The sequence below is a fragment of the Staurois parvus genome, unplaced genomic scaffold (assembly GCF_062004578.1).
Source record: "Staurois parvus isolate SC_StPar_1 unplaced genomic scaffold, SC_StPar_1.0 ptg000818l, whole genome shotgun sequence".
Taxonomy (NCBI): Eukaryota; Metazoa; Chordata; class Amphibia; order Anura; family Ranidae; genus Staurois; species Staurois parvus.
This window is the reverse complement of record NW_028318614.1, coordinates 8323742-8347058: the sequence shown is the minus strand read 5'-3', so window position 1 is coordinate 8347058 and position 23317 is coordinate 8323742. Positions and strand designations below refer to the sequence as shown.

General features: G+C 46.4%; 2 protein-coding genes across 2 annotated transcripts; both read right to left on the bottom strand.

Annotated features, from left to right (window-relative positions):
- Positions 1–1355: 1355 nt before the first annotated feature.
- Positions 1356–22861, bottom strand: FTH1 (ferritin heavy chain 1). Its single transcript, XM_089655027.1, has 4 exons — positions 22663–22861; positions 8428–8574; positions 3440–3565; positions 1356–2632 (listed from the first exon to the last, which is right to left on the bottom strand). Exons 1-4 carry the CDS (start codon positions 22762–22764, stop codon positions 2474–2476), a joined length of 534 nt encoding a protein of 177 aa, XP_089511153.1. The 5' UTR covers positions 22765–22861; the 3' UTR covers positions 1356–2473.
- Positions 11995–13283, bottom strand: LOC149444047 (uncharacterized). The gene has a single exon (XM_089655026.1). It carries the CDS (start codon positions 13086–13088, stop codon positions 11997–11999), a length of 1092 nt encoding a protein of 363 aa, XP_089511152.1. The 5' UTR covers positions 13089–13283; the 3' UTR covers positions 11995–11996.
- Positions 22862–23317: the final 456 nt, after the last annotated feature.

The window sequence follows — 23317 nt, the reverse complement described above, 5'->3', positions numbered from 1 at the left end:
CACCTAAAATATGAGTTTCTTGTTCAACTGAGTTGTAGTTTATAGGTTAAATCAAAAGTGGAAAAAGTTCTAGAATGATTTGTCTCATTTTTTTACATAACAGAAACATGACATTTTAACAGGGGTATATAGACTTTTCATATATTCACTGTACAAGCATAGGAATAGTGCTGTTGGCATGTGGAAGTAGTCAAGCACGTCTTAAGAAAAAAAAGAAAAGGCAGTATAAGACCTTATATTGACAGGTCCATCTTTTAATGTGAGCACAGTGGTAAAAGGTGGTGGGTATCACTACACAAACAAGAATCACAAGGTGATACAGAAGGACTGAGTTTTAACTCGTCAATTTAAGATACACATCTTATTATGGACTTTTTTGGTGTGACAATTTGATATGTATTCTGATATGATCTGGTTTTCAAGTACTTGATATATTGGGAAAGCACAACAATCTTTATTATTCACATTAGTAGTGTGTACTAGTCTGAAGGTTGTGGCAGTCTTTCAATGCCAAACCTTGCAGGTAGATTGGCTTGATGTGGAGGTCAAGGGAGTGGAAGCATAAAAAGGGCCACTTACGCTTGGATCTGGATAACATTTGTAGTTATTTCCAAAAAGTCACAGTCCCTCTAAGGTCATGCAGATTTTTTTTATTTTTTTTATTTTCACACGTGCTTTAGTCAGCTTCTCATGCAAGTGCATATGCTCAGGGAATTTAAGTAAAAGGCTTCTAGAGAAACTTTTAAACACTAGAGCAATCTGCTCTACAAACAAGGGTAAACCATTGCCTACTCAGATAAGCATCTTTTACTGTTGCCCCCAGGGTGGGGGTAGGCACAGCCCCTCTGCAAGGAATATTTCTTCCCCCCCCCATTTGGCTGGGAATAGGCACAGCAGGAACATGTTACACCCTAAAGCAGGTGGAACATTCAACATGTTCTTAAAGGTAAACTGGCCCCAAGGAGAAAAGCGGTCGCTTCCACTGCAGACGTACATAGGTGTCTAGCTTCCTGGTTGATCCAATGGCTTAAATAGTTCCAGCTTCGCTGTATGTGCATTTCAGGAAAGCAAGTGAACATAGGCATAAATGCTTATCAGCTTCCAAAAACTGATATCTTGATGGAACCCACTATGTTAAGACATGCTTATTTTTTTTATATGATCACCTGTGCTGTGTGTAAATTGTCAAAACCCATCCTTGTGTGAATCCAGCCTCAAAAATATTGGCTGGGATCCAAATTTTGGCTGGGATCCAATAGTTGGGTGTAACCACTGCACCTGGAGCATAAGCCTGTCTCCATTTTACAGAACATTTGTCAGATTGGAGATACACTTCAAGAAACTGGAAGCCGAAGTCTTTGCAAACATCTCCTTTATTAGCTTTGATTAAAAAACGGTCTCAGCATAGCAGCATGCAAAAACAGGCTATTTATCTGTCTAAGGACCCAATGACCAAACTCACCAACACATACCAATAAATTAGCCACAATTCATCTTTGGATGTGTTAACAGAAGTATGGTACACCCAGCAGTTTTTGCCAGTAATGTCCCATTTAAATCAAAACTACCCTTGCACAGCTAAAGCAGACAATTTGCTAGGTTGTAGACAAATCTTAACATATGTGCATCCCTCAGAAAAGTTGTCATTAAAAATGTTTATATTAGAGAGAATAGAGATAAATCTACTAAAGTTTATGTGGTTTGTCAAAAAGCCATAAAACCTGTGCTCAAATCATCCAAACATTATCTAGATTTTGCTTTAGGAAGGTGTCCATCTAAAAAGGGCTTGTACTGTTCTGTTGTAAATGTGAGCATACATGCTTGAGGGGAATCTGCATTTAAGTGGTTTTGATAATGTAATTTGCATATACACAACTTCAGATTACTAGTATAGGCCTTCAGTCAGGGCTGACTATTTTCTGAGGGTAGTACATGTGTGGCAATCACTGACCTGGTTCATCTATAATAGAGTAGGACTGATATAAAGAGTATAAGTATAGCTAAGCACAACTGAGCTGTATCCTACTGCACAGAAAGTTGGATGGCATTTTTTTTTTTTTTTTTTTTTTTTTTTTTTTTTTAATAGGTCCCTAGTATACTCCATAAACATTTTCTGCATGTAACAGAAAACATTAGCAACGCATAATACAAAATCCAAGTGAATAAACCATGGCTGGTACCTTTTTTGGGCTTCAGATCTCATCTGTGGAAACATTCCCTTGCTCCATAAAAGCATGTCAAACCCACGATAAGACAGCTTACTACCCAACCTTTACATGTACAGGCTTTTAGTGATGTAATCTTTACATTCCATTTATGCATTTCTATAGTACGGTTATCCATACAGACATCTTGACCACTACAGGAATCCTTATACATTTTATTAGTGTCAAAAATATAGCAGAGAAACAGAACTATAGATTTCACAAATAAACAGAATAGATAAAGTAGAGGGCAGGAAGCAGAACAAAGCTCAGTCGTGGGACTCTCCTAATGTGTGTTTGTCAAAGAGGTATTCAGCCATGCCATTTTGTGGGGCTCCCATCCTGCGCAGGTTGGTCACATGATCACCCAACTCCTTTATTGATTTCACTTGCTCATCCAAGTAATGAGTTTCCAAAAAGTCACAAAGCTGCAGGAAAAAAAAAACCAAACATTTAAACTGAGCAGAAATGAAAGTGTTAAACTTTTCTTAACAGTGAATCCACTGAAGCTCTTCTCTTATGGAAGTGCCATGAGCTCACTACCTACTTAATGCAAAGGATGGTCTTCCCAGCCCTTCTAATTCATGTATTTAATGGATAAAAGTAGGTATTGTACTCTGACAGTATAGTCAAAGGCACATCATGAAACAGCACTGTCAAAACCGCACTACGCGTGTCCGCATAGGGGATTCTGGACATCCAACAGGCTAACGCGTTTCAAGGACTTTCCTCTTCCTCAGCCACTCTGAGGAAGCAGCAGGTCCTCAAAACACATTAGCCTGTTGGATGTCCAGAATCCCCATTGCAGACAGAAAGGTTTTGGCAGCTGTTCTTTCATGATGTGCCTTTGACTATACTGTGAGTACAATAACTACTTTTATCATTCATTAAATATATTCTTTTAAGGTAAAGCACTGGACGGTGCACCCTCTGTTCTTTTCTCCATTCAGTACATTTGGACTTCCCCAGTCCTTTGAGGGCAGCAAGGTGTGCATATTTCAGGACATTCATGATGTGGTCCTAGTCTACACTGAGGACATTCCTAAGCACAGGAGCATTTGGGTTTGCGGTTTCTTCGATTCATGTCACACGAGCACAGAAGGGTAGGAAAAGCCCATACTGAATGCTGCAATTTTTAGGGGAGTTGTTAGGTATTTGCTTCCTGCTTTTGTCAAGAACATTCCTCTCACAACACAAGCCAAAACTATACATATCACCTGAATTTGTGTACTCACATGAGGGTCGTTGCGATCTGTAGCCAATTTGTGCAGTTCCAAAAGGGACTGGTTGACACTTTTCTCCAGCTGCAGAGCACATTCAAGAGCCTCAAAACCACTGCCCCACTCATCACGATCTGGCTTCTACAATTCAGAAATAAAGACTTAGAAAACATTGGTTTAAGCCATTATGTCCGATAACAGCTACATCTATACTAAAGCAGAGCCCCACCCAAAAGTGGAAGTTCCACTTTAAAGACTTGTTTACTGCTCCCAGTTATGGGCAGCTTTGGAGAGTGGGTACCCAATTTTGACAGGTACTCTCCTACTTCTGATCACCTAGGCAGTCAGAGCGGAAGTTCTATTCTCCCTCCCCCCCAGTCTTCTGGGAGACATGACAGGTCCCAGTAGATTATGGAATCACTCACAATGCGCAGCACTGCTCAAGCATGCGCAATGGGCACCTGGCTGTGAAGCTGCAACCGCTGGATTCCCACAGTTAAGATACTGGCACTGGGGAGCACACCACTTTTTTTAGTCAGCAGCCACAGTTTTTGGAGCTGCTGACTTTCACAGGAGACTGGACCTCAGCTTTAGGAAACAACCCGACGCTGGTCTTCAGCTCAACCTGCTGTAACAAGTCTGAAAAGCAGCTCACACTGACATAAGTTTAAAAAAAAAAAATATATATATAAAAAGCAGAATGGAAAACAAAGATAAAATCCCACTTGGATTAGTTTCACAGCTACCTCCAAAAAGGCATGTCAGATATGCAGTGCATGCCGCAGGCAACAAAAACACCCTAAATTCATCTGTTTTATAACACTGTATTTACTGTAAAGTCTTTAGGAACCACCATTTTTAAATGTTGGCATAAAGGAAATTGTTTAAAAAGGCCAAATCCACCAAAGATGATATTTCATTACTGCAGACACAGCACATACTGGCTGCCTGCTGCCCTGTAACCACACTGACTGCACATTCCAAGACCCACTGCATGCCATAGACAACAAAAGAATCAAAAAATTCATCTAACGTCACAGCAATGATTATTTTGTTGTCAATGAGACAGCTACATACATTCTGAATCTTGTTTATATTTAGAATAAAAAGGAAATTAAATCTATATATTGTTTGGAAATCTATGCCATCAACGACCTTTCAAGAAAGTGTTTAACCACTTGGTAACCACGCTATAGCCGAATGACAGCTACAGAACAGATACCCAGTTCTGGAAGGGAGTCATACGTCATCCCAGAACACGCCCTCCCGTGTGCCCCCAGGGGCACGCACCAGACAATCTCAGTGATCACTGTGTCCTACAGACAGCTGATCACGTGATGGAGGTAAAATGCCAATCACAGCAGCCTTTTACCATGTGATCATCTGTGTCCAATGACACAGCAGATCACAGAGTAAATACAGTTGCCGGTTATCGCAGCACTTTCCTCAAGCTGTCACAGCATGAGGAAAATACTGCCGATAACTGGCAGCTGTCAGTGGAGATCAGCACTGATCCAAGAGGGCACTGATTATCACCCCCCCCCCCCATCAGTGCAGCATCAACACATCAGTAAAGAAAAATTACCTGTTTGCAAAATTTAATAGAAACAAAAATAAAATTTCAAATGTTTGCTCTTTGTTTATAGTGCAAGAAACAACCAGTGGCAATTAAATACCACCAAAAGAAAGCTGTGTGAAAAAAAATTTAATATGGGTACAATGTTGCATGACCGCACAATTGTCAAAGTGCGACAGCGCTGAAAGCTGAAAATTGGCCTGGGCACAAAGGGGGTATAAGTGCCCTGTAGGCAAGTGGTTAAGTGAACCTTAGGGAAAATCCTTCCTAAAACCAACATTATTCACAATCTACAAGAGATGTCAGTGCAGTTAAAGTGGCTGCACAGGCTAAAGGGTTTTTTATAGGTTTGTGCACTCTATGCATGAAGGCAAATACCCTTCTATGCACTGCTCCCCCCACAGCCCACAAATACTCCCCTGAGTGCCCTCTTGATGCACTGATGTGCATGAGAGGTTGAGCTGTCCTGGGTCTCATTGGCTGAAACAGTGGTAGTCATTGGCTCCCACTGCTATCACAGCCAGTGAGCCAACAAGGATAGCGTGGCGTGGGACTGCGCAGCGGCTCTGTCTTACTGATGGTAAGAGTGAATCTCCAGAGCAAGCACACATCAGTGCCCCCATAGCAAGCAGCTTACTATGGGTGGGGCACTGGTCATGGGGAGGAGTCAGGAGCACCATCCAGAGACCCAAGAAGAGGATCAGGGCTGTCCTGTGCAAAACCATTTCACAGAGCAGGCAAGTAGAATGTGTATTAAAAAAAAAAAAACAAGCTTCACACAGCTTTAATATCAAAGATCAGCAAGCAGGCAGTATTGTTCCATCAATGTGCTGGTTGGCCTTCCCCACCACTATAAAAGCCCACATTTACATTCTATTTTAGTACGCAATTAAATTGAAAATGTAGTAATGATTGGATCAGACATGGAAACCCCTGAAAATATACAGCTTTCCACATCCACTGTGAAGAGTGCCTTCAATAACCCAAATGTCTCCATGAAAGGACTGCTTTAATTATATGACAATCTGTTATTCATACTGGCTACAGAATGCATTTATACATATAAAAATGTAGGTTTTTTGGAAACCATGATTAAACAGTCTTGTACCTGCCTATACTTAAACCAATTACTTTAATTGCCATTTGCAATTACAGTTTGTAGTTTTCTTTAAACCTGCACACCTTTGACTTCATCTGCAACATCTGATCCCTGGAGCCAAAATTCAGCCAGACAAGCACAAGTTCGATTCATTTGTATGATCCTGTAAGTCTAGAATGCTAGTCATCACTGGTATATGACAGCCAACAATGTCTAGACAATGCACCCATGTTAGGCAACATTGTGCTGCACCTTTTAATTAATGTGGGCTAAAATGTTTTGCTCAGTCACCAAGATTTTTGTACCTAAAGGTCATAATTCAGGTTCACAGGTAGTTTCTATAGCCATATGCCAACATTCATTTGTTGCATAAGGTTGGCTGCAGCATTTGATTACACAGCAAACTCATTTGAGTCAAGTTAGATTATCCTTAAATGTCAGTTTGAGGTGAACTCTAGACATGTGTTTACTAAAGGGTAGTTACCAGTTATGCATTTAAGACCCAGCTGGGTAGATTTCCCCCTCAGTAGCAAATGTCACCAAGACTGGAAATTCCTCTGAAACTTCACCCAAAACAGGAATACAAAATAGCAATAACTTGACACTGACAGTATCTCACTGCCTGGCAAAACAGTCACCAGCCTGCACGCCAAACAGGGAGGAAAATTGAGCAAATTGTATAAGCCAGTCAGGCTGCTCTACTGCATAACACAATGCTATCCTAACACTGGGAGGATTCTGAAAGGTGCCAGCACTTCTGCTTTGTCCAATCAGAAGACATGTACTTCACCAAGCTAAGCTCCTGCAACAGGGCTCTGGCCATACCATGCAGCAGAGGTGCTCACTGAACTTCTTGTTGAGGGTCCGGCAAGAATTAAAATTTAATTCTGCCCTTGTTTGGGTACATCTTTTAAAAGCACCAGTATTGCATGCAGGCTCCCTGCAGCTGATGTGTTTGCCATTAAACTTACCATGCGTACTCTGCAGGGTGGATTTGATTTAAATCAAACGGATTTAAAACACTAGTCAGTAAGGCTTGATTTAAATCCTAGTTTTCTACATAAAGACTAATTCTTGCTGGTATAACTTTAATATGCAAGTAGATGAAGATTTTTAGAACAACTTTTCATATTAGTTTTTTTATCCCCAGTTTAATAGGTTAATCATTCATATTTGGACAACTTTTCTGTTGTACTTAGGAAGGAGAAAAATCATCATTACCTTAATAACAATTTAAATAGATTTATTCAACATAAAGTTAGGATTAAGGTCTTTCTTAACTCTGTTCATGTTATAACATTTTTGCTGTGAAGAAGAGGCATGTGATCTCCGCTGAGTCAAATTCAGTTTTGAGAACTGCAAAAGTAAACCAAGCATCTGTGATAATATCTTGTAGGCAGAGAAACTGCCCAATCTTACAAAAACCTCTGGAAGAGCATTACATTGTGAATGGATTAATGGAATTTATTTATCAAAAAAATTAAACATATACAGCCTTATTCTACATAATTAAAAAAACTAATCTATTTCATGATGGAATAATCTTTGGATGGTAATTTATTTTCCTCAAAAAGCAAAAAAAAAAAAAAAATCCCATTTAACCCAAAAAAATCCCATTTTTTTTAAATCATTGATTTATCCACCCTGGTACTCTGCATGGTTTATGAAAGCTGTCCTCTTGGTAGACAAAAAGGCATTGTCAGCACCAAATCCAAGACTAGCAGTCAGACAGCACTGCTTTGGATCTCACACGGCAGATATACAGCTATGAGGCTGTATATGCGCAGTATTGAGCAGGCACTCATACCAGAAAGTGCACTGCTATTTTTTGGCCTCATACCAATAGGATGAAACTTTACATCTGTCCCAAACTGTGTGCAAACCGTTTGGGACAGATGGATGCAGCAGCTGAACAGACATTTAATGTTACAATTCAACATGTGTAGGAGCAGGTGCAGTTTGGACTGCAGACAGCACGTTTGTGGATATGCACCCACTCCTGCACACCTGTCAAGTATTGACGTGTACAGCTGATGAAACTACATCCACTTGTATTGATTGCCTGCAAGCATCTCAGGGTAGATGTGAAAACAAATGCCACATGCATACAGTACAGGTGACTTGAATGAGGCCTTGAGGAATACAAAAAAAGTAAATCTTTCTGGGTACTAGTCCAGAACCATTAATATTTTTGGATGTTGCCTTTAAACTTTGCATTCAGGTCTGCTTTCATTGCTTGATTTACAGGGAGGGATACATTTCTGGTTTTAATACAGTATAGTGGACAGGTTAGAAAAACCTTTGCTTGTCTGCAGACAGCCTTCTTACCTTCACATCCTGCAAAAATATCCTCCCTCCACGTTGGTTCTGCATCTTCATAAGTTTCTCTGCATGCTCACGTTCTTCATGGGACTGGTGCAGGAAATATTTTGCAAAGTTCTTCAGTGCCACATCATCACGGTCAAAGTAATAAGACTGGAGAAAAACAAAAAACAAAAAAAAAAAAACAGGACAAATGAGCCATGCACATCAAAGTGTAACACACAGCCAAAGTTTAACTGAAAGTGCCTTTTAAGTGCAATCATTCATCTAAAGCTGGCCATACATTGATCAAAACCAAGCTGGTTTAAAAAAAAAAAAAAAAAAAACCAAGTTACACTTACGGTAACGTCTTTTCCAGGAGTCTTTCAGGCCAGCACTCTGAGAGACCTCGGCTCCTCCCCATCTGAGGAAACACCTCCACCTACAATAAAAAAGCTCCACTCCCCTCTGACCTCAGTTCTCCAAGCATCCTCCGGTCATCTGGGGAGACACAATGCGAGACAACATAATCATAATAAGCCATCTTCACATAACCAATATCAACAGTGGGTGGGAAACCGGTGCTGGCCTGAAAGACTCCTGGAAAAGACGTTACCGTAAGTGTAACTTGGTTTTTCCCCTACCGTCTTTCAGGCCAGCACTCTGAGAGGATAAGCGAGTACTCACCCTTCGGGCGGGCTAACTGCTTGTAAGACCTTACGACCAAAGTCCTGCTCCTGCACCGAGACCAGGTCCAGTCTGTAATGCTTGGCAAATGTGTCATAGCTGGACCATGTTGCCGCTCTGCAAATCTGCCCTGGGGAAACCCCTGCTAACTCTGCCTGGGTAGCCGCCACAGCTCGGGTGGAATGTGCCTTGATACCCTCCGGGACCTCCAGGCCTTCTGCCTGATATGCTCCTGTAATCGCCAGCCGCAGCCAGCTGGCCAGCGTCCTTCTAGACGCCTTCTTGCCTCTTCTAGCCCCCTTAAAAAAAACAAAAAGGGATTCGGTGCTTCTGAACTCCCTAGATCTCTCTAGATACTGGAGAACGCACCTTCTGACATCTAAACAATGATACCTCTCCTGATCTACCCCCACCGGGTCAGGAAAAAATGAGGGAAGGACAATGTCCTGTTCCCTCTGGAAACTCCGAGCTACCTTCGGAATGAAGGACGGGTCTGGTCTGAAAACGATCCTGTCTGAAAAAATACGGAGATAGGGTGTTCTGATCGAGAGGGCCTCCATCTCACACACCCTCCTCGCCGTGGTAATCGCCACCAGAAAAGCAGTCTTAATGGTGAGCTCACCTATCGGACAGGACTCCAAGGGCTCGAACGGAGCCCTAGTCATCCCCCCGAGCACCTTGGCCAAATCCCACACTGGAAATGGTCTGGACCTCAGAGGCCTCTGCCTCACCAGAGCTTTGAAAAACCTACTCACCAACGCCTCCCTGGCCAGGGGCGTCTCCAAGAACACACTGAGGGCCGAGACCTGGCCCTTGAGCGTGCTGACAGACAATCCCTTGTCCGCTCCCGCCTGCAGGAATTCCAACACAGAAACCAAACTATGGGTTGCCACAGCTGTCCGGTCACACCAGGCTGTAAAGCAACCCCAGACCCTACCATAAATGGCCTGGGTCTCCTCCTTCCTACTGGCCAGTAATGTCGCCACCACCCTAGGCGAGAACCCCTTCTCTAAGAGGAGCTGCTGCTCAGAAACCAGGCCGTTAACCGCAATCTTCCTACGCTGGGGCAAAGAACCGGCCCCTGTGTTAACAAATCCACTCTTGGTGGCAGCTCCCAGGGTGGACGAGAGGCCAAACTCTTCAGGGTCGCAAACCACGCCCGCCGCGGCCAGAAGGGAGCCATCAGGATTAACGAGGTCCCCTCTGTCCTGAATTTCCTCAGGACCAGGGGGAGCAAAGGAAGCGGGGGAAAGGCGTAACAAAGCCGGTAGTCCCACCTCTGACCTAATGCGTCCACCGCTCTGGACCCGTCCCAGCGGGATAGAGAGAAGAAATTTGGGACCTTGTTGTTCCTTCCGGAGGCAAAAAGGTCCACATCCGGGGATCCCCACCTTCGCACAATCTCCTGAAAGACATCGGGGTTCAAGGCCCATTCCGACTCCCTGAGCCGAGTCCTGCTCAGGAAGTCTGCCTTCTGGTTCAGCTCCCCCTTTAAGTGTATCGCAGACAGGGACGCCAAATTCAGCTCTGCCCAGGACAACAGTGTCGCCGCTAAGGCCCCGAGGGCCTTGCTCCGCGTCCCTCCCTGCCTGTTTATATAAGCCACTGCCGTGGCATTGTCCGTCAGGACACGCACGTGCTGGCCCGTGACCCCCGCCTGGAAGGAGTGCAGAGCCTCCCACACTGCCCTCAATTCCTTCCAATTCGAGGATTTGTCCTTCTGCCCTAAGGACCATTCCCCCTGAGTCACCAAATTTCCCAGGTGGGCTCCCCAGCCCCTGGCGCTGGCATCCGTAGTGACCTCCGCGGAAATCGGAAAGCACCACAACAGCCCCTGAGTTATGCTGGACGATCTCCTCCACCACCATAGAGACCTCTTCACACTGGGGGGCACCAAGACCCTGCGTTCTAGGGAGTGACACTTCCTGTCCCAAACCCTCAGGATCCACAACTGGAGGGGACGCATATGCAGACCTGCCCACTGAACCGCCGGAATGGACGCTGTCAGCAATCCAAGTACCGACATGGCCTGTCTTACGGACATCGACCTGCTCCCCTGCAGCAATCTGACTCCGGCCTCCAACTTGGTGACCTTTTCCAAAGTCAGGCTGGTCTTTTGGTCTACCGAGTCTAGAGTGTAGCCCAAGTAAATCACCTTCTGAGAAGGCACCAGGCAGGATTTCTCCAGATTCAAAACCCACCCCAAGCTTTCCAGATGGTTCCTCACTATAACCAGGTCTTGCCGTAAGTGAGCCTCTGAATCTGCGAAGAGCAGCAAATCGTCCAGATAGGCCACCACTGAAATCCCCCTCAAGCGGATAGAAATCAGTGCCTCCGACAGAACCTTGGTGAATACTCTTGGCGAGGAGGAAAGGCCGAATGGAAGAGCCCTGAACTGCCAGTGTCGAATTCCTTCCTCCCCCCCCACTGCCAACCTGAGGAACCTCTGAGAGGCTTCCGCCACGGGCACGTGTAGGTAGGCGTCCTTCAAGTCTATGGATGCCATGAATGCACCTGGTGGGATTAGGGACCTGATTGTAAAAATGGAATCCATGCGGAACCTCCGGTAACGTACGGACTTGTTCAAGGGTTTCAGGTTCAAAATCAGTCTGAACGCCCCAGACGGCTTTTGAACCACAAACACATGGGAATAAACTCCCTTCCCTCGCTCCGCTACCGGAACCCTGGAGATGACCCCCTGGGACTCCAGAATCTCCAAAGCGCCCACCAGAGCCGCGTCCTTCGTCGGATCCCTTGGACGGGTCGTCACTAGAAAAGTCTCGGGTGGCGGTCTCAGAAATTCTAACCGGTAACCCCTTCGGATGACATCCAAAATGAAGGGGCTGGTGACCACGGCTTCCCACTGTGGGAGGAATGCCGCCAATCTTCCCCCCACAGGAGGAACCAAGTCACCTTGGTTTTTGGGGCTGCTCAGGAGGGCGAAAAATCGCCCCCCCTCTTCCCCTACCTCTCTGTCCAGCCGACCTACCCTGACCAGGCGGTCGCAGGCTCAGCCTCTTTGCCGGGCGGGCCTTCCGTGTCCCCCCCTCCTGCATTTTCCTCTTGAGGGGGAAGGACTTTTTCCTATCAGCCGTCCGGTCCAATAATTCCTCCAACCCCGGGCCGAACAGACAGTCTCCTGTGAGGGGGATGCCGCATAACCTAACTTTTGAAGTGATGTCCCCCTGCCATGTCTTTAGCCACAGCGCCCTTCTGGCTGAATTGGTCAGGGCAGCAGACCTGGCCCCCAATCTCACCGACTCTGCGGAAGCATCCGCAATATACCCCACTCCTTGCAAAAGGGTCTCAAAAGAGGCCAAGATTTTTTCCTTGGGAGAGTCTGCCACAATATGGGCCTGTAATTGCGTAAGCCAATACTCTAAGTTCCTGGCTACCACTGTCGTAGCCATGGCCGGTTTCAGGTTGTACAGGGTCGAGTCCCAGGCCTTCCTAAGGAGAGACTCTGCCCTTCTGTCCAATAAGTCCGGTAAGACCCCCATGTCCTCAAACGCTAGGTCAGTTCTCCTGGTTGTTTGGGAAAAGGCCGCGTCTAGCCTGGGGCTCTTGTTCCAGACCGCCTCCGGGTCTTCCGAAAACGGAAACCTCCTCCTCAATGCTTTTGAGAAGAACGGTTTCCTTTCCGGGTCTTGCCACTCCTTCTTAATCGTGTCTACCAAAATGTCATGCACAGGAAACATTCTGTGCTGGTGCTCCTCCAATCCCTGATACATTTGGTCGTGGAGAGATAAGGCCTTAACCTCCTCCTTAATGTCCAGGGTTTCGTATATAGCCCCCAGGAGCTCATCAACCTCCTCTAGGGTCAACTTATACCGTGAGGGGCCCCTCCCTTCCTCCGAGGGACCCTCACCCGCTGATTCCTCCTCAGACTGGGAGTCCCCCACTGGTTCCTCCCCAGTCATAAGGGGTTCCCGACGACTCACCGAAGCCACCTGGGGGGGGGGGGGGGGAAGTGTAGGTAATGGGAGGGCAAACCTCTCCATGAGGGACTTGAAGGAGTCGAAGGTGGTAGCCAACTCCTTCACTGACCTAGCTAGGTCCCCCTGTTCCGGCTTCTCCTCCCTCACCAACCCCTGTATACATGGGCCACAAAGAACCTTTCGCCAAGATTCTTTTAAAACTTCCTTACAGGAAGGGCATCTCCGCTTGGGCTCCTGGTGCCTAAGTTTAGCCCGGGCCTTGCCCTGCAAGACACAAAAGAAAAAGGGGGGAGGAGGGAAACCCAATCAGTCCGACACTAAACACCCCCCCCCCCCCTGCTTCCCGGCAGAGCAGCAAGGGCCTGAAAAACCGCAGACCCCTTGCCCTACCTCCTGCTAGGGGCCCACAGGTAGGGGAGGCCTCCACTGAGGCACCTTACCTGTGACTGGCTGGTGCTGGCATCTCCTGGTCCCGGTGCCTCCGACATCCCGTACCGGAGGGTGGTCGCCTGGTGCAGGTCTGTCCCCCAGACCGCTGTGCACCGCCACCTTCGAATTTCGCGCCGCCGTGGTGTGAAGGCCGCGACCGGAAGCGGAAGTCGCGGCCCTGGGCGAAGCCCCGCCCCTTCCGCCGGAAACCGCCGTCTCCCGACGTCCGGCCCGGCAAAGCCCTCAGACCGCCAGCATGGGAAGGAGCGGAACTCCCCCCGATCCTCCCCAGACCTCACCACGGCCACCCCGACACCCCCCCTCGCCGGAGGGGGTCGGGGGGCGAAGAGCAGGTAAGTGCCCTGTCCCGTCCCCCGGGATGCACTCTCACTGCTGGCAGCCTGCCCTGGGAGGATATGCAGCCGGACACTCCGGCCTTCACTCCCGGCTGCGTCGGGCCTCACAGCCGGCTATCCGGCCCTCGGCTCCCCTATCGTCCTCCTGCGCCTCCTCGTGTCTCCCCACCGGAGGAAACACCTGAACTGAGGTCAGAGGGGAGTGGAGCTTTTTTATTGTAGGTGGAGGTGTTTCCTCAGATGGGGAGGAGCCGAGGTCTCTCAGAGTGCTGGCCTGAAAGACGGTAGGGGAAAAAAAGTGTAGCCAGCTTAAACAATTGTTGCCACAACCAGCTAAAGGCACCTGCACATTGTACAGATGCTTGAGGACCGCTGGAGACTTGAAACCTGAATACATACTGTGACCACAGTAGACAGTCCAGCATAAGCATGGCTCCCATACCTCTTCAGCAGAAAGGTTCCCAAGCATTCCAATGGTGCCAATTTACAAAATGACTGGGGGAAGTTTGTATGTCTGTAGGCCCTTTCCAATCACGCACCTTCAGGGATAATATATTTGGCAAGGACAACATTTTCAGGAGTTGGAAATGGCAGATTAATTTATTAACAGTACATCTGACATGCGTGGATGACCAAGCGTCTGGTATGCAGGTCCCATTTCACAGACTAGGAATTGAGGGAAGCTTTCCCCAATAACCCCATACCTGGAAAAGCAGACTTGATGCTTCAATTGGCCCTTCAAGTACAGTAGCCTGCTGTGCAGTTCTAAAACACACTTTAATCTAGGTTATCACTAGAATCCATGATGTGGGAAGGGGCTGGCCTGGACTTCGAACTGCTCAAATCACAATATAGCAGTAAGTGAAAATTCATCCTGGCCAATAGACCGCCAGTTCCCACAGAATTTAAGCAACTCTAAAGGGCTTTACTTAAAAAAAAATTAAAGGTCTATACTTGCCTGATGCGTGTAGTGGTGTGCTTCTGGCCCTTCCCACCTGTCAGGTGCCCCCACGGCAAGCAATGTGCTATGGGGGCACCCGAGCATGCAAACTCCCCAGCTGCTCCTCCATGTGTCGACTCAGACGGAGCTGCAGCTCGGCCCCACCCCCCTTCTCATTGGCAGTGATTGAAAGCAGAGGGAGCTAATGGCTCCTGCCTCAACCAATGAGGAGAGGGAGTCCTGGGATAGCCAAGACTCCAGTGCACATTGCTGGATCAAGAAGGGGCTTAGAAGAGTATGGGGGGGAATGCTGCACAGAAAGGTTTACATATAATACATGAAGGTAATAAACCTTGAGCCTCTACAACCACTTTAAGGCCCCATATACAGGGTGTTTAGCCTCAGTGCACAGGTTCTGGCTTGTAGCTGTAGTGGAAGGTCACAGGTGCCCCACTCAGCCCAACAGAGGGGCTGACAGTTACTGCAACTGGATGGGGTACCTAGCAGTATAAACCTTTAGGGTAATATGCACCAGGAACAAATGACCAGAAAACCATCATTTGCATTCATCCCCTGGGGCAAAATGTTTGTACAGCTAGGTGCAGGGTCCAGCCACAGCAGCTGCCAGCATCCAGGCCTCTGTTCTCCACCCACAGCTAAACACCAGTGTGCACAGAGCCTAAAAGGAGTCTTGCTGGAAATTACAATGTAACTCATGTTCTGACAGTAATCAGAAAACTGTTACCTCTGTCCAGCATTTTACCAGTCAATGCAAGTGAAGTTCTAATACATGAACTGGAAACCTTTGATCAGAAATTAAAATTGTAGGCCTTTACCATTTATGTCCTGTTCTTCACAGCAAATTTGGGTAAAATTAGTCTTACGCCTTTTACACTCACTTGAATTTCAGTTTTGGGTAAACCAAGTCACTGCAGGTGTTCTTAAAGACCCCAAAAGAAAGATTTCAGCTCTCACTATGCAGTCAGCTGACACCAGATAATTTCTACATATAGATCCCATATGAATAGGACTCCACTTAGTTATGTTTAAGGAGTAAAAGTGGAAATTCCAGTGGCCAACTGCTCAATATTCTCAAAATGAGATCAGATGAAGGGAGTGCATTTAGTGCAATATCTTGAGAATTCAGGCTGAAAAAAGGTTTTGTTGTTGTAATGAAACAGTGTGCATTCAGGGCTGTGCATCCACATAGATGTCAGACTGGGAGATGTGTGTCCATGCAACCACAACATCCCAATGGTCATCAATACAGCTATATTAACACTGCTATAAGATGCCCCCCTAAGGTCATTGTCCTCCCCAGCTCAGGTGTAGGGGTACAGAAAACCTGTCTGCACAGGGATGCAAGAAACACCTGAGCGAAAATAGAACTCCCCAGGCATAGGCATTAGCACTCATATGAGCAAAGCCTTCCCATTCTTCAAAAACAGTATCCCTAGCCATATTAACACCTCTTGCCATTTTAGAACAATGACCTGTCATGTTAGCACCAAGTTAAGCAGCAGTGATGGGTACACTAGCCAAGCAGAAGTAACAAGACCATGCATTCACTGAAGTATATGTAACTATGCAATATCTTTTCAAAGACAGCTGCTTGTGTTTCCATTCCAGTAACCCTTCAGCCAGACATCCTAAAACCAACAGAACTCTTTACCTTTACCCACAATCTGAAATGTGTACACCCAAAATAATCACCCAGCCATAGATCTTTTAATATTAAGCACGGAGCCAATCTGAGGACTTTTGAACATCCAGATGTCAAAATTACACACTGATAGGATGGAAGTAAACATGTTCTTTTCTTTTAAGAGACCGCATTTGTGTAAACAGACCATGCTGTCATACTTGCACATACAGGACTTGTAAGCACTCAGTGCTGCATTCTGCTCACCAGAGGGTGCTACAATGAGCAGATCTTACCATTCATGCATCCCACGTGGTAGCTGGACCCACCCATCATATACATACCCTCTTAGAGGTCAGAGCGTCTTTGTGTCAGAATCTGCCACGAGGCAGTCAGAGCATAGTGTAACCAATATTACACACTTCTGTACTATGATCTGCTCTTTAGACAGCTCTGTATCAAACCCAACTACTACAAAGCAGGCTGCTATTGTATTTAATCTTGTGCACCATGCAGGACAAGTGACAGACTTAGCCACACTTGATACTTTTTATGCTCAGCTTTCAATCTTCAAGCAACAGACGTCCTTTTAGACATGTAGACAAATTAGGTTCAATACTTTATGAAAACAAACAAAACATTTTACCCCATTCCCCTCCCCTGCTCTGTTCGCCCCTAACTTTCCATGCAGCTAGGGAGAGTCATTACCCCCACTGTTCACTCTTTGCAATATGTTAATACCTTTTGTTCATAATTTTGTTTTCCTGAAATCATAAGTTGTGCAGTTCTGCCCATCCATCCATCTATATCTATCTATCTCTCATCGACAGTGTCCATGTTTCTCCCCAATATCTTTATGTCAATGTAATGTTCATTACCTGCTGTTAATGCCTTGTTCTCTATGTTATAATTCTAATAAAATGTTTGAAGAAAAAAAAACAAATCAAGAACAAACTACACACCCCAGTCTGACAGGCATTGCCTTTGTTTGTAAATATGCACTTTGTCTTCAGGCAATAGTTTAATGTTTTTATGTCATGTGTCTGTAGTATACAAGTTTGAGGTCCTATACACTAGGTATCCAGACTCCGGCCCTGCATCACAATGGCATATACTACTCCAAGGCCTTATGCTGACTGCACCATTACAAATCACTTTTCTAGGTGTTTGCAAACAATATCTTTACATGGAAGCTATAGCTACAAAATACAAGCATTTTATACAAATGCAGAAAATCATTTAGGTTCCTTGAAGTAAAGGAAATGTTACCCTGGCCTCGTGCCATTTTGTAAACTACTACTGGACATATTAGATTAGCAAACACCCTTCACCTAATCAGGTTCGTTAAACACCTGTGTGATTACGATATCAAAATGGACCTCATATTGCAACATGGGACTAGGAGATAAGACTAGTTACTGGGGGAGCAAGGTGCAAGTAACTTGTCCGATGAGCTCACATGTCAGTACAAGCAAAACATGTTCCATGGAGGAGGGTGGTTGATATGAAGATGTCCAACATCAGTATTAACCAATTTGCATCAAAGGCAATATGCAGACCCTCCTTCACAGGCAGGATCATGGACGACATCTTGGGGTTGATTTACTGAAACTGGAGAATGCAAAATGTGGTGCAGCTCTGCATTGAAACCAAACTGCTCCCCCCCCCCCCCCCTCGTCAGTTTAATTGAGCAAGCTGAAGTCAGAAGCTGATTGGCTACCGTTCACAGCTGTACCGGATTTTGCACTCCAGTTTTAGTAAATCAACCCCATGTATTTTCTTAGGCACACACCACCCTGAAATCCCCATCTCTAGAAAGTGTAGTTAGATTCTACTAAACCAAACAGGGCAAGCTGGATGCTTCATGTTTTCATTCAGTGCCCACCGACATGCGTTTAATGGCAAGCATTGATGTGGTTTCTTCCCCTCCAAGCAGGAAATTACACATTTTGCCTAATGCATGCTGCGTCACTTTGAACATTTAAATGTAGCAGGTTACATTTTCACTCCGCATACACCAGCATAATGCAGTGGTGTGAAACAGGATATTGGAAACAATGGATCGTCTTATTGTGGCATGAAGAGACCTATAAATATGCCTGTCAAACCCCAGCACTTAAAACTGAGGACTACTGTAGATGAGGGGACATTTTTCAACCCAAACCCTGCAGAGCAGTAAAGTGAAGGTGATCCTGTACCATCTCTGGCTAGCTAAGTTTTCCCCATTGACCACTACAGCACGTTGACTTAAAATGGGTTGTAAACGCAGAGACAATTCAGTCTGCAAGAGGTTAAATCACTTGGCACACCATTAAAGCACTCACACAGAAAGCACTAAATGTACACAAGGACAATATCCTGGACACACAAGGGAAGACTGCATTGCTGAATTACCAGATCTCCAAGGAACACTCCCAACATGCTGGCCTCTTGGATCCATTACTACACAGACCTCTTAGGAGCAGCCTGGCATAGAACTAGCTGCAAAAATCCCACCTGGATTGTAAAGCTAACCAAGTCCTTACAATCGGATTGGAGAATCTTGTTCTGCCAAGAACTAAATGCAGAAACCTAGGAATCTGATAACAGATGTGGTCATGTTAAGAGCCATGTCAGGCAGGTTGATCAAATTACTAAAAGCAGCACGAAAAACCAAGCTGGACATCAGGGGAAAAAATAAATAAAAACGCCTTATAGTGTGATTCCCCAGCATTGCAGGGCTCATTCTACCTAGCAGGAACAGCTTGTGGATGTAGGTAGAAAAGGCAACTACAGATACCTTATCCCTCACTTCCCAAGCAGCTGGTGTTCTCTACCTCCCTGATGCTCCCACAATGGGGGTGAGCCCTCGTTTGCAACACAGGACCTCCCATGCTCCATTATACACAATGACATCAGTGTGACTGATGGAGCAGTGTCAGGGACAGATATGAAGATGGGAGGAAGATTGCAGCGCAAAGACAAGTACAGGTGCCTTCTAGGTTCCCCATATGCAAAAAGCATCAATTAAGGGGGAGCCCCACAGTAAGGGTTTGTCCCCCAGAGCCAATAATGCTCATCTTATTCCTTGCTCCTGCAGATTCCCCACAATCTGGCTGATTTCCAAAAGCCCTTTCAAGTACAATGCCGGACCAAGACCTACATTGTATGCAAGAACATCGATAGGCCACCCACAACTTTGAGCAGATTAGAATGCCAGGAGGGCAAAAGGCAAACATTACAGCATTCCCCCCTACCCCTGGACTTAAAGCGGAATTCCACTAAAAAAAATAATAAAAGTCAGCAGCTACAAATACTGTAGCTGCTGACTTTAATACACACTTACCTGTCCCTCGGTCTAGTGGTGTCCTCCCCACCGCTGGTTTCTCAAGCCATCTTCCCTTCCTGGCACCAGCATCTTCTGTGTGGGCATCCGGCTGTGACAGCTTGTGGCTTCACAGCCAGGTGCCCACTGCGCATGTGCGAGAAGCGCAGCACTTTGTGAATGGTCCCCTAGTCTTCTGGGACCTGTCATGTGTCCCAGAAGACTACGGGGGGGGGGGATTAGGACAACATCCGCTTCTGATCGCCTAGACAATCGCAGAAGTGGGAGGGTACCAGTCAAATTTGGGTACCCCCTCTGTCCATCCTTAATGGGGAGCAGGGGACAAAGGCTTAAAGTGGAACTTCAGCCTTTGGGTGGAGCTCCGCTTTAAGTAGCATGGTCAAGGCTCTCTTGGGCCATACCTCCTTGGTCACAGTAGTGCACTTTTGCTCATCTGTCCAAGAGGCAGCTGACAGTCAGCTGATGGGGCAGAGCCACTCCAGGATCCTAACAATGTTGTCAGTTTCGTCCTGGCTGCCCGACAGCTGGCACAGACAACTGCACTTTCTCCTACTTGGAGTTTCAGTGAGTGCTGGAGAAACAGTTAAAAGTGATGACTAACTCACGCCACCCTCAGACCAAGAACCGAGCGATAAGCAGCCAATCAGTTTAATGTCCTAAAGCTGATGTGTGAGAACTGCATCACAGACTGGGCAGCAAAGATGAGCACTTTCTTTTTTTTAAATGCCAAACTTCTTTAGGTGTAAGCTATAGAACAACCCATGTAAATGCTGTATACACTGTAGCATATGTCAATTTAAATACGCTTTTTTAATGTGGTCACATGACCAAGCTCCAACGGCACCTTGACCAGTGGAGGACATCAGTGCTTTATGGAAGTCAGCACCAAGGTCTTTCCTGCACATTAGGCTGCTGTCACACTGATCTATTTTCCACTTTAACGCCAACACAGAATAAAAAAGTGTGACCATGTAATCCTATGGAACTCTGCACACTGATCTGTTGCGAGTTAGCAGCGTTTAGTAAAATCCTGCTTGCTGCATGTTTGGTGCAGTAGAAAAACCGCACCAAAAAACCTCCCCATTGAAATGCATGGAAAATGCAGCAAAAGCACGTGAAAAAAAGTAGCATTTGATTCACATGTCCAGTGTGTAAAACCACAAATGCAGGAAAAAAAAAAATAAAAAACAGTGAAACCGCATGCGAGTTTTTCTATGGATCAGTGTGAAAGTGTCCTCCATAAATTGAGATTAGTCACCTGACCATATAAAAAATTAGGCAAAAAGGATTTAAATTGCAGCTTTTACTACAGTGGATGCAGTGCTGGGGGAGCATTTAGAAGGTGGGTGACGCAAATCTAACCTTCAAGCATTTAACCCTTGTAGTGCAGGTAAGCCCCACAAGGATTGTTGAGCACAGATCAGCTTTACAGCATTGTAACATGTTGAAGTGGCTGTAAAGGCTGAAGGTTTACCTTTGTGCATTCTATGCAGGAAGGTAAAAACCTGTGTGCAGCAGCCCCAAACACTTCCCTGATCCCCATCACGATCCACCGATATGCACGACAGCCTCAGCTGTCCCGGGTCTCTGCCTCCTCATTGGCAAAGACAGCAAACAGGAGCCAATGGCTCCCACTGCTGTCAATCAACCAGTCGGCCAAGGAGGAAAGCGAGGGGGGCACGGCCAAGCCATGGCTGCATGGGTGAATGGACAGAGCAGCATGTGCCCCCATAGCAAGCTGCTTGCTGCGGGGGCACCCGACAGAAGGGAGGAGCCAGAAGAGCCTACAGGACACCTGAGGAGGATCCAGGCTGCTCTGTGCAAAGCCACTGCACACAGCAAGTATAGCATGGTTATTTTCCAGAGAGGAAAAAAAAAACAAACAGATTTTCTAGAAGAAGAAAAAAAAAAAAAAAAAAAAAAAAAAAAAAAGCGTTCACACTTGCCTGCTCTGTTGCAGTAGTATTGCACTGAACGGCCCTAAACCTCTACCAGGATCCCCTACCAGTGCTCTCGGCTCCACTTTGTCATATGAAGCCACTTGCTATGAGGAGCACACATGCAGGATTGTTCTAGAGCAGGCTGTGGGCATCCATAAGCACACAGGATGGCCATGACTTGGCCATGTGACAGGAGACCTCCTCCACATGTGCGAGATGCGCAGCACTTTGTGAATGGTCCCATAGTCTTCTGGGACCTGCACCTGTCCCAGAAGACTACGGGGGGGGGGGGGGGGGATTAGGACAACTTCCGCTTCTGATCACCTAGACAATCGCAGAAGTGGGAGGGTACCAGTCAAATATGGGTACTCCCTCTGTCCATACAGCACAGCTTAGCCCCTCTGACAGGATTTGATGGACAGCAGCAGGAGCCAATGACTCGCACAGCTGCCACTGGCCCCTGTACAGAGAGGGGAGGACCACTGGAGATGGGCACTGCGCTGGATCACAATAGGACACAGGTAGGAGGGTGAGACAACTTCAGGGCCTTCACCTCAATGCAGAGAATATATTCTAGTAAACCAGGTCCTGCCTTTACAATCACTTGAATCCCTCCTACCATACACTGTAAAGCAGGGGTGGGCAACTGTGGCCCTCCAGCTGTTGGTGAACTACAAGTCCCATCATGCCTCTTGCCTTTGGGAGTCAAGCTTGTAACTGTCAGTTTTGCAATGCATCATGGGACTTGTAGTTCTACAACAGCTGGAAGGCCACAGATGCCGACCCCTGCTGTAAAGCATCAAACCTTGTGCCATCTTCTCCTCAGCCTTGGCCATGTGACAGGAGACCTCCTCCACACCGCCCACAAGGCTGCTGTCTCCACACAGCCCTACGAGGCCAGCATTACGGCTGCTGTGGCACTACAAGTCTCAGAAGCCCCCTCAGGGAGAACACTGAAGGCAGCTATGAGCCCTTCGCCGCCCCCCTGGGGCACAAGACACTCACCATAGACAGGTAGACGTAGGAGGCGTACAGCTCCAGGTTGACCTGCCGGTTGAGGGCGGCCTCGCACTCCTGGTGGAAGTTCTGGCGAACCTGGGAGTTCATGGTGTCCAATGGCGGGTTCCGTCCAATCACTGTTGAAGCGCCAACCCAATAGTCTCTAACGCGAACGAGCAATCTGACGCAGCAGCTCGCAGCCTGCCCCTTATATTAGAGGACGGACCCGCCCTCTAGCGCGGCAGCGGCCCGCCCACTGGGGGATGACCTGTGAGGGAGAGAGCGGGCAGCCATATTTTTTAAGGGAAAAAAAATGTGTCACGTTATGTGATAATACTGTAAAGCGTGTTAGCATAATACTAAATCGAAGGCTATGCTTGTTTGCTTAAAGGAAATGTAATGAAGTACAGGCTCTCCAAGCTGGTGATATCTGAAGTCTAAGTAGAGCTGGTCTGCCAGTATCAAAAATGAAGTGCTCGGGATTCAGTCACGTGGGCACGGCTTGAAAAATAAACATGTTTTTGTATTGCTGACAAGCGCGCTGGAGACTTATTGCATGTTGTTACATATACAGTGACCCTGGCTGCCTTCCTGATGATATAGTAGACATGTTTTTATTATTATAGTTCCACCAACCATCGAGGTTACCCACATTTTAGAC